Source organism: Plectrocnemia conspersa, unplaced genomic scaffold, assembly GCF_051122295.1.
Source record: "Plectrocnemia conspersa isolate PC_06_02 unplaced genomic scaffold, ASM5112229v1 ptg000012l, whole genome shotgun sequence".
Lineage (NCBI taxonomy): Eukaryota > Metazoa > Arthropoda > Insecta > Trichoptera > Polycentropodidae > Plectrocnemia > Plectrocnemia conspersa.
The window spans coordinates 22,465,001-22,482,841 of record NW_028277176.1 but is presented as its reverse complement, the minus strand read 5'-3'; the positions used below and the strand labels follow the sequence as shown (position 1 = coordinate 22,482,841).

At 32.1% G+C, this 17,841-nt stretch overlaps 3 protein-coding genes across 4 annotated transcripts in view; 1 reads left to right on the top strand and 2 right to left on the bottom strand.

The window, feature by feature from the left end:
• Positions 1-2,966: 2,966 nt before the first annotated feature.
• Positions 2,967-4,873, bottom strand: LOC148228627 (DALR anticodon-binding domain-containing protein 3). 2 transcript variants are annotated; one of them, XM_088199000.1, is made up of 5 exons: positions 4,135-4,873; positions 3,672-3,859; positions 3,439-3,572; positions 3,201-3,371; positions 2,967-3,124 (listed from the first exon to the last, which is right to left on the bottom strand). In XM_088199000.1, exons 1-5 carry the CDS (start codon positions 4,800-4,802, stop codon positions 3,005-3,007), a joined length of 1,281 nt encoding a protein of 426 aa, XP_088055126.1. In that variant the 5' UTR covers positions 4,803-4,873; the 3' UTR covers positions 2,967-3,004. The 2 variants fall into 2 exon arrangements, with proteins under 2 accessions (XP_088055126.1, XP_088055125.1); XM_088198999.1 differs by having other exon boundaries at positions 3,439-3,584; positions 4,135-4,827.
• A 1,934-nt stretch (positions 4,874-6,807) lies between these two features.
• Positions 6,808-8,260, top strand: LOC148228626 (dnaJ homolog subfamily C member 25 homolog). Its single transcript, XM_088199001.1, has one exon. The coding sequence runs from the start codon at positions 6,891-6,893 to the stop codon at positions 7,917-7,919; it is 1,029 nt and encodes a 342-aa protein (XP_088055127.1). The 5' UTR covers positions 6,808-6,890; the 3' UTR covers positions 7,920-8,260.
• A 6,065-nt stretch (positions 8,261-14,325) lies between these two features.
• The window catches only part of Nse4 (SMC5-SMC6 complex kleisin component Non-SMC element 1), a 3,724-nt gene continuing 208 nt past the window's right edge, over positions 14,326-17,841 (bottom strand). Inside the window, exons 2-5 of the mRNA XM_088198983.1 lie at positions 16,897-17,126; positions 16,461-16,827; positions 16,277-16,389; positions 14,326-16,161 (exon numbers count right to left, since the gene is read on the bottom strand). Of these exons, the coding sequence (XP_088055109.1) occupies positions 16,093-16,161; positions 16,277-16,389; positions 16,461-16,827; positions 16,897-17,126 (779 nt within the window). The 3' untranslated portion in view covers positions 14,326-16,092. The remainder of the gene's footprint in view (positions 16,162-16,276; positions 16,390-16,460; positions 16,828-16,896; positions 17,127-17,841) is intronic.

The following is a 17,841-nucleotide window of genomic DNA, read 5'->3' as shown; positions in this document are numbered from 1 at the left end:
AGCAACTTCGCACAATATAAAGTTAAATTTAAATAACTATTTTTTACAAATCTTCCCTTCAAAAAATATTTACAACTTGCACTAAATTGAGTTACTGCGACGTTGTTAGGCGGTATGTATAAAAAGGTTGACGACCCCTGCTTTAAACAGTAGGTTTTTTTCAGTTTCATGTTTCAAATTAAATATGAATTTAATTGACCCTCAATGGTATACATTTTTTCATTAGTCGAAGTAGGGTTCATTTTTTGCCTTCCTCGTCCGCGAAACAGGTCGTTGTCGAATTTATGCGTTATTGTGTCTATTTATAAAAACATCACGGCAAAAGAAATAAAACCGGCCTATAATCAGATAGTGTGTACGCTCGGTAAAACAGTCACAAACTATACATATTATTAATAACATTAGAGCAGTGTTAACGCTTATTAAAATATTACAAATAATAATGTAATTGGATAACACCCACATGAATCGAGAGGCAATATCTAAAAACAGAAAATTAAGAAATTGTAGAAGAATTAGTACTGCTAAAGAAATATTTTCTACAATCTGAACTTCGCTCTGAAGGACTTGCAGTCATCGCGGTCCTTAATCAGATATTTAATAAGAACAGCGCGTTTAATATGAACTAAAAAAACTCGTTTAGCAACGCAACCCGAAGTTTTTCGTTTATTTCTATTTTAACCAGTAGTCATTATTTTACATAACCCTTCAACCAAACAAAGAATTTGTTATAAGCTGGATTCAGTAAGGGCGCAGAGTCCAAAAAGTTTGAGAGCTTTCAACTTTTGTTATAGTTTACAAACAAGATTCCAATCAGAATTTAATAAATTTTCAATGCATGTCTTTTAATTAATACAAGGTACAAAAAGTAAAGAAAACCACAAACATTACATGGTTTTTAAATTTAAATAAATATATGATACTGAATATTTCGCGACAATCCATTCTGACACATAATATACTAAAATACTTCATTAAATTAATTACCAAGGACCGTAAATGGAGCAATACAAACATAGTTAAATAATTCTAACCAGAAGAGTGATTAATTTTCTGGTTTTGAAACTAATACAAATGTATGTTTACAGAGGTTTATTCTACTTCTCTATAATTGAATTTAATATTATATAATTTGTCTAGTTATTTTAAAATAAATGCTAAATTATGGAGAACAAAGAGTAAAACCATGTTTTAGATAACTACAGCCAAAGTATTTTAAAAAATATTTGGGATATTTATTTAGTAGCAATAAACCAAATATAAAACCTTATTTTGACTGCCATGAAGCCTGGGATCCCAATATAATCAAGCTTCTGGGAAAAGATAAGGCTTTTAAAAAGTACTATATAATACTCCAAATGAATTATTTAAAGTTTTGATCGAAAATTCTAAATGATACAATGCGAAAAGTCGAAAATTCTAAATAATATTACAGGTAAATGGACAAATAGAATTTTGGTTGTTTTATATATTTTTTAAAGTACATTATGTACTTTCTATTTTGTAAAATAATATATGTTTAAGTAAATACTGAAATAATAATAGTAATAAACGTTATTTTTATTTATTCTTCTTGAAGCATTGTAGTGTATCAAAATGAAGTTACTTTGAAACAAATCCATTGAAAAAATTAAACTTAAGAATTTAAAAGATCTATAAAAAGAAGTTCGACAGATGTAATATGGAACTTTAAATATAACAGTAGAATATTTTGACACAAAATATAGGAAAAATATCCTAGCAAAAACAAGAGAACATATTACTTTAAAAGAGTTAATATGGGAGTCTTAATAAGCAACTGAAGCTGAACGGTATCTTGTATAAATGTTATTCTTACAAGAAACTGATAAATTAGTCATCAGAAGTAAAGCAACCCACAGATTAGAATAATTGGATAATTAATTTAAAAATATAATTCTTGTGAAATAGCAAAGTTAGATGTAACGCTCTTTTTCAAGTGTCAGGATGACAGAAAAAAAAAATCTTATGGGTTATTTGAAAGAAAAAGTCTAATTTATGAGCCTTTTAGTATTGAGTTTTAATTGGCAACCGTGTATTTAATAACATAAACGAAAATTGTTGGGTAAGAATCAGATTCACTTAATACTTTATTTGCGGGTACCGGTAAATTGCATTTTTTCAAGTCTATGTGCTAACGAGATCAAAAATTTAAATATTAGTGACATTACACATTTTTTACAAATATGCAGCGAAACCCGATACAACCAGTTCCCTCTACAAAAGTACCTGTTTTGAGAAGTACCATTTATTGGTGAACTATTAAATACCATATTTATATCCTTGTAAAACTACTTTATTTTTTTAACGAAATGTGTAAACAATTTTAATAAAAATTTAAGTTTAGTTTATTTTTGTAACAGATCTTTACATCTTCAATTCTACAGTAAATGTAAATTGAAGGCGCTAGAAATATTTTAGCTTAATAGCAGTGGTGTCCAATGCACCAGAATCTTATCAATATCATTTGTGTTTATAGGCTTAGAGAATTGTCTGAGAAAAAAACTAAAATCGATTTTACTCACGAATTAGGAACATTCAAAACTTGTGATATAAAAGCGTATGTGCATGGTTGAAGAATCAAAAATGACACATATTTTTAGTACAATATTTTGATAGATTATTGTATTAATCTAAAATATTGTATTATATAGTATATTGATTTGAATCATTATGTTTAATTAAGTTCTGTTGCCTTTTATTATTGTGCAAATAAAACACTGTTAAAATTTTTAAGCAAGCCTTATCTTCGTGTTGTTTGATGTCAACTGAAATTGTAAAACAAAAAATGTCAATAATTAACTAGGTATATAAGATCAACTATACTAGGCAGATGAGAAGTAGCAATACAGCAATTACAACTCTGTTTATTTAACGTACCCTTTTTAAAAAAATATAATTTCTTAAAAGTGAATAATAAAAAGGAAATTAAAAAATATCATAAAATATTTTCATAAATAAATATATATTTCTTAAAATGCTAATATCACATTTCGGACAATAATGTTATATCAAAAATAGCCAACACATTGGTAATTACATCTTGTATCGCCTTTAATAAATGCATTCTAGCATATATTTTTGGGAGTAAATGTTCTCTTGGTTCCTGAAAATGTTAATATTTTATTAAAAATAAATTACTATTCGGAAAAATATTGTATATATGTATATCAAAATATTACCATCAAAATTTTTATTCTGCGATAGTACATGCTAAATCTCCCAACTAAGGAACTCAAATAAGAGCAGAGCTGATGAGATGCTACTATGCATTTTCCTGCTTCTAAAGTAAAACTACTTTTTAGCACATCTTTATATGCAAGTATAAAATTAAATATGATCTTCCATTCATCCTAAAAACCATAAAGATTAATACAACCCAAACCATGTTTGTATTAAAACATAAGACAAACACCTCACTTCATCGTTTAATAATTCAAAGTCTATGTCACTAATCGGAGGTAAAGATGAATATGTTCCTTTTTTAACGTTTTCTCTGAACGTATTTATAATACTCGCAAGTCTAGCAGAGTTGTAAAGGATAAACGATACTCCTAAAATATATACTTAATTTAAAATTTCTTAAAATACCACCGTGAAACAAATTACTTCAAATTTGTTACACAGTATAATTAATTAAGTAAAATATATACCTTTACTGCATCCAGTTCCTCCATCTGACATGTTGATGTAGACAGAATGACTAGGTTTTACTTGTAATAAATCAAAGTTTGCAGAAGCTTCTCCGAGTTGCGCGAGTGATCTGTTCCACGCATCTTCGTCAGTAACTACGACTCTATACTTGTGTTGAGCTTTAAGTTTCATGTCTGTTACTCTTTGCCTTAAATTAACAGAAAAACAAAACATAAAATATCACAAATAATAACTAAATTAAATTAAAGCCACATGTTAGTTAGCACGGCGCCACGCTCAAAAACTACTATTTGCGTTTGCTGTGCTGTTCAAACCTTTGGGTTGGGTTTGCCCAACTTAAACAAATTAACTATTATATTCGTTTAGATTAGGTTTGGGTTTGAACAGTAAATGTACGTTTCGCAACTGGTAAATTTGAGCGTGGCGCCATGTTAACTAACAAGTACCAAATTTAACACTCACTTGAGATATTTTTCAGTGGTTAATTCAGTTTCTTTCGATCCAGATTTTCCATTTATGGCAGGTGCACATAAAATCGAAAATTTGCCACTCTGATTGACTTTCGAAGATTTGGTAGTAAGGTGAATGTGATAGTCCTTCGGATCTTCTTCGTGAACTAATCTAAATCCATTCAAAACGGATAGTTTTTTAGTAACTTTGGATAGTAAGTTAAGTCTGTAATGTGTCACGTCAGATTCGGAACCTTCGTCTATAGAAACGAAAACTCCGCCGCTGACCGACGGCTCGGCAGTTTCGAAACTGTTGCTCAAATATAAAAAGCATTTTTCAATACTAGTTTTTCGATCGAGAAACAAATACACTCTGTCACTGGAAACTTTGCATTTCTTTATAGTTAATGGCCATACGTCGCTGTCTTCTTTTAATAACACACAAGCGTCGTTTACTGACAAAACGTCAGGATAAGCCACGTTAAATATGGATATTACATCACCGATCTTCGTAGATTCCTTCAAATATCTTTTCCACGGTTCTATCAGCAGAGGGAAACTGAATTCACCGAACTCTTCCAAATTATCACTGTGCTTTTTAATTATACCACTGTTACATATACGTTCGCTATTAATTAACCGAGAAAACAGCTTATTTACGAACTTCCCTATGACAGACATGTTTATAACCTACGGCACAGGCACACTGTCATATTAAATAAATGTTACCACTTAAAATATTTATGATGTTCAAGAATCCTAAGATTAGTTATAATGAAAAAACCTTTCTGTTCAACTGGGTTTAAGTATTTTAATGAATAAATAACTATATAAACCATACTTTCAATTTAATGCTCACTACCTGTGCGATATATTATTTATTTCAAAATTTTTTAAGAGAATGGCAGAAAAAACCTTAAAAAAATTGCATTGCGTAGCAAAACACTTCGCTATGATACATTTACAATTTAGTACAATATGAATGTTTTCCACCAGGGCGGCCGTGTCCACTTTTGCACTTTTGTGAGAAAGTCATGAGCAATTAAATAAGCAATTAATGAGCAATTGTGTGGTTTTGATGGAAAGTGTCCATTCAAGCAATATATGGCATCAAAACCAGAAATATATGGAATTAAACTATTTTGGATCACGATTCGCAAACCGGATATCCATTAAGAGATATTTCATATTTGGGGAAAGAAGGAAATCAACCTAGACCAGAGGTCCTTAAACTTTTTTGTCTCGTAGACCACTTGCCATGTTTTTAGGTTTTGGGTAGACCCCCTGCTTGCTTGATATTGATTTTTTGCAAATTCATCAACTTCAAATGTGTTTTTGACAGCTGGTATCGTGCTACTCACTTTGAAAGATTTCTACTATCTGTGTATGTGGATTATTCCATTCATTGAAAGCCAAAAATAAAGTCACCCACATTTACATCTCATGGATCCCCAATTTTATTTTTCACTGACATGGACCCCTTGCAGGTCGTCGTCGACCCCTAGGGGTCGATATAGACCACTTTGAGAATCACGGTGGTATATCATTATGTGCAGGTTTTTACAAGTTCAAAATGTATTGCGACCACAAAGCGAATGCCTACATCCTACAACTTACACTTCATAGGTACTTTTATAAATAATGTATATGTCTTTATTTTATAAGATTATAATGTAAGTAGATAGGTACTATCAGTGGTTGTTGAGATCCACTTCAGTGGACCCCCAAATTTTTTTTCGCTGACGTAGGTAATCATAGACCCCTGGGGGTCGATATAGACCACTTTGGGAATCACTGACCTAGACGAACAAATTGTCGAAAAACTATGCACTCTATATAATGGCACGAATAGAAATATAACATGTGGCATTTTTTCACTTCGAAGATATTGGCTCTGAATCTGAAAAGCTGTGGTCTGACAATTATTTGATCATTACGTAAACATAAGACATTCGTTCCTGAAAAAATCAGTCAAGTCGTTTCCGAGAAGAATTTTCTAAAAAGACCTATAATAATCATTGTAAAATAATTTGTGATAAATTTTTTAATGGCTAAAAAAATAAGAAACAGTTTTCTATTTTTTATTTATACAACGTTAAAATTTATTTTTTATAAAAAATTTGATTTGTTTTAATTTGTAAACAAAATTGAGTAATATACATCTTAATAAATAGCTGATTAAAATCCTTTTAATCAATGGAATTACAATAAAAGGTCACCAAGAAATATAAGATTTAATTAAAAACCTCAAAACCGATATTTTGATTACATTTAATCATCTTGAATTTTTATCAATTTTGCCAACGCAAAGATTGTCTGACAAAATGGTAGAATGAGGTTATTGGTTAAACTTTACTTTATATAAAATAGCAATTAATGGGTAAGATATTAAAAACTTTGTGCTACGCGGTACCTACGCATCAAGGCTAGGAAACACACTCTGGATTAATTTATTTTTTCAAAGCATATATTACTCTAAAACTGATTAAATCAGCAAAAAGAGGATTGACTCTAAAATTTATTAAAGATTTATGGAAATTTGTTATATTATTATGATATTACAAAATTTAAGCAGTGATGAGCCATACAATATTGATTTAATATAGAAAACAATAATTGTGAATTTTGTATTAATTTTTTTTTAAATTTAAATGTTTTGTACAAGTTTATATTTTATTTTTGTAGTATGTATGCCGTTAGAGAGATTTTTCACACTGGCAATATTAGAAATCGCCGGCGTGTCAAAGTGACGTTTGGCATGAGACGGTGATGGTGATGGGTGTCGCGTGGCCGCTAGCGCTGGCCGCGTTTTTTGCTCTCGCCTTTACCGTTAACGCCGACGATCACTTGCTCGAGGGCATCTATTGCGGTACGCAGAACTGCTACAAGGTGCTCAACGTCACCAGAGATGCCACCAAGCTCGAGATCGCCCGCAGCTACCGCCGTCTGGCGAAGCAGTTCCATCCCGACCTTCATCGCGGGGAAGAGGCCAAGGATGAAGCCGAGGAGCAGTTCAAAACCATCGCCACGGCTTACGAAATACTCAAAGACGACGAGGAGAGGAACGACTACAACTACATGCTGGACAATCCGCAAGAGTACTACGCCCACTACTACAGATATTATAGGCGGAGAGTCGCTCCGAAAGTGGACGTCAGGGTTGTCATCGCCATCGTCGTCACGGTGATATCCATGGTTCAGTATTACAGCGCTTGGCAGCGATACGAGACCGCTATCAAGTACTTTGTCACAGTGCCCAAGTACAGAAATCGGGCCATGGACATGGCGAAGTCCGAAGTGACGGAGATACAAAACAAGAAAAAAGACGGAGCTAAAAAAGTTTCAAAGGCGGAACAAAGAGAGGAGGTAGAAAAGTTGATTCGCAAAGTTATCGAAGAGCGGATGGATATCAAGGGTTCTTACGCTAAGCCCGAAATCGTCGATATCCTTTGGATTCAGTTACTTATTTTACCTTACACAATTTACTGCTACATTTTTTGGTACTTAAAGTGGGTTTGGAATTTTACTATATTGAAAAAAGCTTTAGGGGAAGAAGAGAAGTTATATATCATCAGAAAGCGTATCGGTATGGGCGTTCATCAATTTAAAGCTCTGGAAGAAGAAACGAAACAAGAGTATCTCGACGACGAGCTGTGGATAGAAGACAACTTCGTCAAATGGAAAGAGGCACAAGACGAAGAACAGAAGAGGATGTTAGCTGAAAATACCAGATACAAGCAGTACAGAAGATACATTAAGAATCACGGGGCTGGCAGAATGACGTTCGATGATTCTTAAACGTGACGCTCCATCGAGTGATCGTTGCTGGAATATAACAGGTGTTTCAGTGTGGTAATAATACTCAAAAAATGAGACGACTGGTATTTTTAATGGTAAAATTCGAATCGAGTTCATCGGGTTATGAGCCTGGTATTTTTCCGATTGCGCTATTCCGGCCATTATACACGAACTGTTGTTATTTTATGTTCTTGAAGAATATATAAGTTCGCATTTAATTGTTATTTATTGTCAATGTCTTAATATTTGATCGTTTTTGATAAGTAACTTATATTATAAGTTGAATATTTATTATCGTCGAAATGTCTATTTTTTAGTAATAAACAGATTTATTTTTAAAATATATTTTATTTTAATCCAATAATTAATGTGTGTTTTACACGTGTAGATTTTATAACGACTATCAACCTTGAAACCAGATATGTGCTAAATACATATTTGAACTAATCATCTATGGAACTTTAAAACACTTGTGTAAATAAGTATGAAAAGGAAAAATAACATTATGTAAATATATATTTAAAAATTAGTATCAGAATTACAAAAATTATCTTATAAATATAAAAAGTAATAATTAAGGTAGCAGTTGGTTATTCCTATTGTAGATAAGGAATGATCAATAATTTCCTAAAAATTAATATTAACACTTATCTCAATTTTATTTAAGATACAAGGACATGTATCGTATATTATAGGGCTTATTATATGATATCTAGATGCAAAAATGCCTCTCTCCATTGCATAAGTTTTTAGGAAATAAACAAAAAACATCCAGACTATTTAATATTATATACAAATTCACATCTAAACACATTGTGGGAATATTTTTGATACAACTTATATTTATTTACCCTAAAAATACATAATAAAAACTCTAAGACAAGAACATTTTAATTTAAGGCGAGGATGATTATTGAAATGATAATAATTCCTCCCAGTGGTATATTTTGAAAATCAGAATCAAGACACAGCCATACGTTAAACATTTTACTGGATTTTAATGTTTCACCTCTTACTGTGCAATTCGATTTGATGTTATAGCCCAGTCATACTCAAAATACAAATGTTTGCTATGTTACGTGGGCCTCAGTGTAATAAAATGATGTAAAAATAAAGGTATTTTCCTGTTATCGGGAATTTAATATATTATTTATTGACGGTCATGGTTCAACTTTCGAATTATATAAATTATTACTTGCCTCCGACATGTCATTTATAATTCTATCTAAATAAATAAAAGGTATGACGAAATTAATAAATATTTTTTAGAATAAATTTTGCCCTTAATAACAGGAAAGTACCAAAATAAAACTCAAATAATTATTACTTCAGAATTCGCTTGCTCTACATACAATCGGTATAACAGCTTTAGATTGAATAACAGGTTCCAAGTACAGTTTTTGATTAGATTTTCTACAATAGTGTGAAAGTAGTTTTGACAATGGATGGAGAGAATTCAATACCAAGCTACTTTTCGTAATTAATTCAGAGCTATTATTTATTGTTGATTCTATAGAACTTTTATGGGTTTCCGTCTGTCTTCTATCACCCAACCAATACTTGACTGTCCATTCTTTAATACTAAGAGTTCCCAAAAACATAGGTACTTTGGCCTACTCTCACTTTCTTGTCAGAAGTTTTCAGATAATAGAGTTTGCTTTCATTGCGTCTACTTTCTAATCCTATAGTTTTTTGTTGCGTTTTTTGCACATCAATTAAAGTCAGCACATAAACTTTTTTCTTGCTCAAGACATTGCCCAAAAGTCATCAAATATTCATTCTGTAAACATATATGTAAGTGGGCGGCGAAAAGATGGTTTGCCCATGGGCGGCCAAGTACCCAGGACCAGGCCTGACCACAGATGAGTGAATGAGACACCTGAGGAAAACCCATCAGCTCTTAGTAGGCTAGCAGTGGTCGGCTGCTGAAGTTGAAAGCGGTAATTGAAGCGCTTGGTAGTAGGATTCTCAATTATTCATAGTTTTCACATATTCGTAATTTTTTTCTCGGTTTTTACCGATATTAATTTATTTAACCAATTACTGCAAAAAGTCAATTAATTTCCTGTAAAATATTATTTAATTAAAAAGTAATTATTGATTAATAATAATTATCTGAATTAATCATTAATTACTTGCGTAATCGTTAAGCTTTTTGAATTTTATAAAATATAAATAACATAATGAAAATTTTTATAAAATATACATAACGAATTAGTGAGGGCGTCAAAAGGAAAGTGCTTAATTTATTATTACATAGTACTTTTTGATCTGGGATGTCATTTCAGCTTTTTCAAATCACCAGAATTAAGATCAGCTGCGATTGAATTAGTTCAGCAAAATTGATATAATATTATACATACATAATTTTATCGAATTTATTGTATATACAATAGCTAATAATGTTTGGAATGAATTTGATACAAAAAAATAATAATTTTACAAAGTCTTTATTTTCATAATTTGTATACATGTTTTCAAAAACATAAATATCCAATTACACAATATCAAATACCTAACCTTAGTTATTTCCTTAATTACGAAATCAAGTCTACAAAATCAAGATAATCTATGTTTAAATTTACAATGTTATTACATTTATTTATAGAGGAAAAGTTGACAAAAACCTCTTTGCGAATTTTATTTTTATATTATATTTTAAAAATTAAAAAAATTAACTTCCTCACCTATCTCAGTCGAGCAATCTAACATATTAACAGCTTACAACTAATTCACAATAACAAAAATATATTCAATATTGGAAGATTGATGTACTCGCTTTAAGAGGTTTACATATAATAAAGGTTTAATCGTGAGTGCCGAAGTTAACGACGAGTGCCTCCAGCACGAATTCGAAGCCGGACAGTTGGCGCCCCCACTCTCTCCGGGGACTTACAGGTATCACAGCAGTAATCACCTGGACGCAGATGGTTGAACTTCTCGGACGGTTCATCTCTTAAGATATGTTTAGGTAGTTTATGTTTATACCTAAACGGTAGGTCATAAAGGTTGTATTTGCCAATATCAGTGAGACAGGTGTTTGTGCTCTTATTGTTTTTTAAACTCCTATAGAAGTTAAAGGTCTGTCTATGGCAAAAGTCCTTTATAGTCTCTATACGTTCACTTCTGAAGTGAAGTTGGTTGAGGCTAATCCTGGGGTGAGCATTTAGTGCTATTCTCAAACACTTATTTTGAATTACGCCTATTTTTCTGTAGGAGCTATCAGATAAACTGTGCCACTCGGGAGCGCCATAAGTAATGGTCATATCATAGTTTTATACAGCAAGAGTTTGTTTTTACTACTGAGACCACTTCTTCTTCGAAATATGGGAGCTAGAGCTGAAATTGCTGAAAAACCTTTTTGTCTGATGTTATCCAATTGTTAAGACGGGAATCTAAGTGGAGACCTAGGTATTTGACTGATCTTGCCCAAGGAATCGCCTCACCATTCATTATAATACGTGATGGCATGGCCGCTTTTGATCTGCGAGAGAACATGATGGTTTCTGTTTTTGCATCATTTATTTTAATTTTCCAGTTACTGTAAAAATTTCGCAGTTTTTGCAAGCCGAATTCCAGTCTTCTAGCAATTATTTTTCTGCTTGATGAGCAGGTATAGATCGCTAGGTCATCCGCATATAACGCGAGTTGACAATTTTTTGGCACGGGAACGTCATGAATATATACGGAAAATAGATGAGGGCCGAGAATACTGCCTTACGGAGCTCCCATCGGGACTTTTCTTGGGTTAGAATTTTCACCTTTTATGGTGACCGTAAATGTTCTATCACGTAGATAGTCGTCGATTATACGGATGAGTGGAAGTGGTGTTTCAGCTTTAAGAAGTTTATATATTAATCCATCATCCCAAACTATGTCAAAAGCCTTCTCGATGTCCAAAAGAGCGATGCCGGTAACTTACTTTTAAATCCTTTTTAAAATGAGACACTCAAAGATTTTACTGAGCGTTGATAACAGACTAACGAATTTGATATATGTACATAAAAGATCATATCCGTATCGACGTCTGTTTTGTGTGGATTTGCATGTAAATTAAATAACTAGAAATAAATTAACCGCGATCGAGTTATTGAACTGATTGAAATAAAATATTTGCGTTTTGAAACAAATACAAAACCGTAGCATAAATTTAACAAAAATTTGCTATGCACACCTGTTTTTGAGATAACCTTTAAACAATAACAAAGAATGCGCCTTTTCAACATTTTGTTTCGTTCAACGAACGAATTCTGCAAATTTCAGTCAGAGTAGATACGCCGATAAACATTTTATTAACAAATGTTTTTCGAAGGCGTAAAACCATATTTTTGTGAGAAGAAGCGACTCGTCTCGCATTTTGAAACAAAATAAAGGCGCATAAAGGACCATGTATTTTGAAGTAGCATTAGTAATGAATTGAAGCTGGAAAAAGTACAGGGTAAATTTCTTTGATATTTATACTTGAAGGAATACGGGCATTATCCGTTCTTGTTTCCCAGTGACTATTCTTTGTCAACTCGCAGAAGTGTTTATATAATTAAACACTTTTGGAAATTGCTCAAAGGCGTTATAGACAATCCTTCAGTGCTCGAGCAGCTCCAAGTGTGGGCTCCGGAGGGTGGTTATAGTTATCGGTCACATCCACTGTTCTTGCCTGTAAAGTCTAGAACTGGAGCACTTGCCAACTCATCTCTGGCAAAGGCCGTTTATGCATAGAGATATTGACATTTTCTTGTGCACATATGGGGTTTTGGTTCAATTTGCGTGGGACAATGCACACCTGTTGAGGTGATTTGTTTCTGTTCTTTTATCTTGTTTTCGTGTTTTTACTTATATGTGTACATGTGTGTGTGCATATATGAATTTGTATGTATGCATACGTATATATGTTTATATTTGTATGTATTTTAAGATTGTAATATATTTTATACTTTTGGCAATCGTAACGCAATTGTTATTTGGCAATCGTAATCATAACGGTTAATTAGGACATAATTTTAATAAATAAATATTGAGAGAGAAAACCATTACATGTGTTGCTCAAATATACAACTTGTTTCATTCTAAGATTTTTTCAAATTTCATACGTGATAGTATTAACGAATATTCGATCAATTATTCGAATATTCATATAGTTTAAAATCTGGTGAATAATTCGAATAATCGATTGAGAACTTTACGTTGGTAGCCTTGCTGTTTAGAGCTTGCGTACTTTGAATGAACGCTTATGAGGCTTTGGAGCTTTCGACATAGGGCAGGGAGAGATTGACAGCAAGTCCCTCTTCTTAGAGGGATTTTATCATCTCGGCTAACGAGAGAAGATTTTAACAGGCATCGACTAGGGAATGACGACTAATTTTTCACACTGGTCGAGAATAGTAACAAGGGCTGATGTTGTCTTCAGCTTCCGCGAGAGAGCTGGAAAATCTTCTTTAATCCACTTTTTTAGGGGAGGTTAGGTTAGGTTAGGTCGACTTCATGTTTGAGTGCTAATTTAATAATTCTGGTGCACGTGTTAACACAAAACTCTGATGACGATAGCTCGGTTCGTGGTCAACTGAGAAAGGGTCACCCAGACACAATTGACTGACCATGTTAGAATTTAAACCATGCTATGTAAGGGCCTATGCTTGACCATAAGGAATGGGTGAGAACATTTGGACAACCTTTCTGTTCCATATACACTTTATCATAATCAGCACGCAAGGTTTGATACACTTTTTGAGATTCATCTTCGATGTGATCTTTATCACTGAAAACATTAAGCCTTGGCGTTTCATTAATTTTTTGTAACTGTCGGAATGCTGGTTTTGTTTTGACAGAAAATCTTTGCATTGTTGCCATTGATCGTGACGCCTAGTTCTAACGGCTAAAAGAGATTTAAGATCTGTTGATCTTAATGGCGGTGGTGTTTTTGCTAGACTTGAAGCGTAGCATACTTGTGTGGTTTATTTAAAAGATAAGGGAATAAAAGAATGGACTACTGCTTCAATGGTAGATAACAAAGTTCTTTTCTATGCGCGCCTACAGAGGAGGTGGTTTGTGTCTTGAACAGCATGGTCGTCACTGAGGTTTAACATGGCCAAATGGCTGCCGAAAAGCCCATGACTGGTGATGGTTTGTGTTATCAATAGTAGGGGCAGGGCGTTCCTGGCCTTAAAGGCGAGATTTTAATTGACTCAATATAGACTTTACATTATTCATTTCAATTTGTAATCCACAATTGTTGTAAATATTACACAAATTGATTGGTTTTGAATTGTCTTTGACTAAATTGCTTAAGTCAAATTCGATTCTATTTCCGAACCAATTTTTTTTCAATTCAATGCTATATTTTTATGAATAACTTGTTTTTATAATAATTTTTCGGTAAAATATAATATAAATATTTATGTGTAAAAGAATATTTTTTTTTTAAATCAATGTTTAATAATAAATTTGTTACAAAATAATTTCGTATAATGTAAGTGTTAACGTTAAAATGTATTCATATCTTAAAAATATATTCTTTGGATAGAGCCCCTTTATATACATATGTTTAACCCTTTGCACTCGTAATCGTTTTCGTACTAGGTATGTCGTCAGCTCAGGAAAAATGAACAATGTTAAATTCTTTTTTAAAATTAAAATTATATATGTAGAGCATAAATATAAATAAACTAATACCAAAAACGAAGAAATCAGAACAAATACTTACATTTCTCTAAATTACATTTTAATTTTTTTTGGTTCTCTTAAGTACCATTGGTTGACAATCCATAACAATAAATTAACACAATAGGGCGACCACCCATTTTAAAATATTTATGGGACCAAAAACAGTTTTAACCATAAATAAGTAAATATACACAAATAACAAAGACATGCCGCTCAGTTTTAGATTAACGTATCTACCTGCGAACGAAGAAAGCTTACATCGCTTGCACGAGGTATATCTATATTTATATAAACTGATGTTAGGTATATTTTTAAAAAGTAAAATACGTCCCATCGCTGGTCAAATGAAACGTTGCAATTAATGTCATATTATTTTATATATTTCTTAATTAAAAATAGACAAAACTTTAGCTTTTCAGTAGCTTTATGGTACATACTTGTTTGTGATTTTATATATTCGAGCTAATAATGCTTAAATAACATATTTTTATATAAAAATAAAGAAGTGATGCACAAAAAAGGGCACTACGTTTAATAATATGTGGGATGTCGATTTATTATAAATTAAGGAAACAAATATAGAAAAATATTATTTTTTAATTTTTCGTAAATCCCCAAGTTCTATTAGTATACCAACTCATCTGTGTAAAACAATTGAAAATAATCAATAGGTTGTATACAGTTTGCGGGAACTTGGGGCCCAGGACATTTATCACTTGGTGGGAATATTGCTATTTTTAAGGTACATTGTCATTACTAGTTATTATTCTACAATTTTCTGATGTGGTGCGATTTGTTTGAGGTATCGTTTTTTTCGCTATTATTTTAATTGCCTGTATTCCATCTTCGATTCAAGGCAACATGCCTAATTTCGACGTTACTTTCCTTACTATCATCAGTGAAAGATGAAAAATCAAACATGAAATCCTCCCCATCACTATCATTACAAAACATATTATCATTACAATCACTATATTCAACGATATCACTATTTTTTTACAATAAAATTTAAAAAAATAATTTCACAATAAAATCTTAAAAAATGAAAAAATAAGTAATTAAAACAAAATTATTAATCACTATAGTCTTACTTAGACACAAATTATGGACACCCGAGACTCTGTCGAAAACCCAATAGGCAATAAAAACGTCACCGACGCGTGTCTACCGAAGGACGATTGCCAACCATTGCCTTCGGAGAAATCTACGGAACATCTGCATTTGAATTTAGTGATCAAAAAAACCCCGACTTATCGCGATAAATGAGCTCTCCCCGGCTTGATTCAAGTAAAAATGATATTTTTTTGATAAGTTATGCTTCTTGAAACTCTTTTCTACAACACTGCAAAAACACCATTCAAAACATGCTCGGGAAATACCCAAAAATCGACGTTATATATCATTAATTGAAATGGTGCGCCTGACGCACCCTACGAGTAATATAGAGCCAAGCGATGGTGCGTCTCACGCACCTTACGAGCGGAAAGGGTTAAAGTTAATTACCAAAATTAAAACATTAATTTTTAGTTGATTGAATGCCATGTTTCATAAATGGTTCTGTAACTTTGAAAGCCTTAACCGACTTCTGAAATATAAAAAAAATATATTAAAAATATGCATAGGTAACATATTATACATAATAAAATTTATTTCACATTACATATGAGTGATATATGTGTATTAGAACTATAAATTCATACCTTCCACTCTTTCATGCTGAAAGACATGATAAACTGTTTACTTTCTAAAGTCATAGTTTTTTCTTTCTGATTTTTAGAAATAGGTGAAATATAAGGCAATCCATCTTTTTCGTCTAAAAATATTCATATTACTATTACTATTAAAATAAAAAATTATATTTACAATAGTTAAAAATAAACATACCAATCGCAATACCTATCATTCCGTCTCTTACAAGAAACGATAAGTGATAAATATTTTCAATTGTGCGACTGAAATCATCAGGATCCAATACTGCCTTAAAGTAGTTGATAGGCTTTGAATTGTTCTTTTTATAATATTTATTAATGACATTAAAACATTTTGTCACCATTTTCGAGCCTTCCTCTGTGTTTTCTACCACAGTGACATTTTCAGGTTTCTTTTTGTCGGCTATTTTCTGTTTTTCTACTTGCTTTCGTTGTTTTATTACTTTCACTATCGGCGGTCCCGGAGTGAAGGCTCCATATAGATACGAATAGCTTGGTATTTGGCTAGGAACGTTCGTCATGCACCAATCTGGATTGTCTTTCTAAAAATAATTGTCACACAAGTTAATACATAATTGTTTACATCAGACTTATTTTATCGTTATACTAACTATGTGTAAAGCGAATTCGGTCGGATCGTAAACATTTGAATTTCCACTGACTCGATCTGTGCAGCGTATTAATACATTGGACGTTGCAAGAATTACATTGGAATTGCATAAACTTTCAGAGGGATGATCGACTCGTTCTTTCGCTCTACTTTCGACTAGTAATTGTTGAGCTTCTTTGACGATCTTCTTTGTTCTGTTGATGGTGTCAGGTAAATTTAATGTCGCATCATCTGTAAAAAATATACAATATACTATAAACAAGTATGCAGAGTTTTATTTATTAATTTATTAAATATAGGTATTGCTTGTAATAATATATATTGTAGCTTGTATTGTCTTAGACAACATGAGTAGAAGAAACATGATAATTCCTTGAGACTTGACATTCAGGGACGGCATTTCAGCTTTTGACAGGGGGTTCAAAATATTTCGATTTCATTAAGATTCATAGTATTTTATTAAATGACATTCATTTTTCAAAAATCCACATCAAAAGCAATAAAATTGTGCTGGCGCAAAAACACAAAATATTGAAAAATGAGAAACTAAAATTTACCATTATTAAGGTGAACAGACGCCCTCCTTTAAAGAGGATTACCATTAAACAAAAATTTCCAAAAACACCTTTTTTATTTAAGCTCCCGTAGCAATTTCTCCTCAAAAAATTTTCAGAGACGGCCTTTAAACAAAACTTTTAAAATGACCTTATTTTTGCTCTCGCGGCAATCTGTTCTCCCTTATGCTCTTCGGATAAAAATTTCCGTGATGACCTTTTTATTTTTAGTGTCCTCTGATATTTTCAAAATCTGGTCGCTTTACCACTATAAAATGATTCACATAAAATTATTAAATATGAGTCGCGTCGGTCTTTATTCAGATGGACTAGGTACTGCATAGAAAACGGCCCAGAATCGAAAGGAATCACAGTGACGAAATTCAATACGT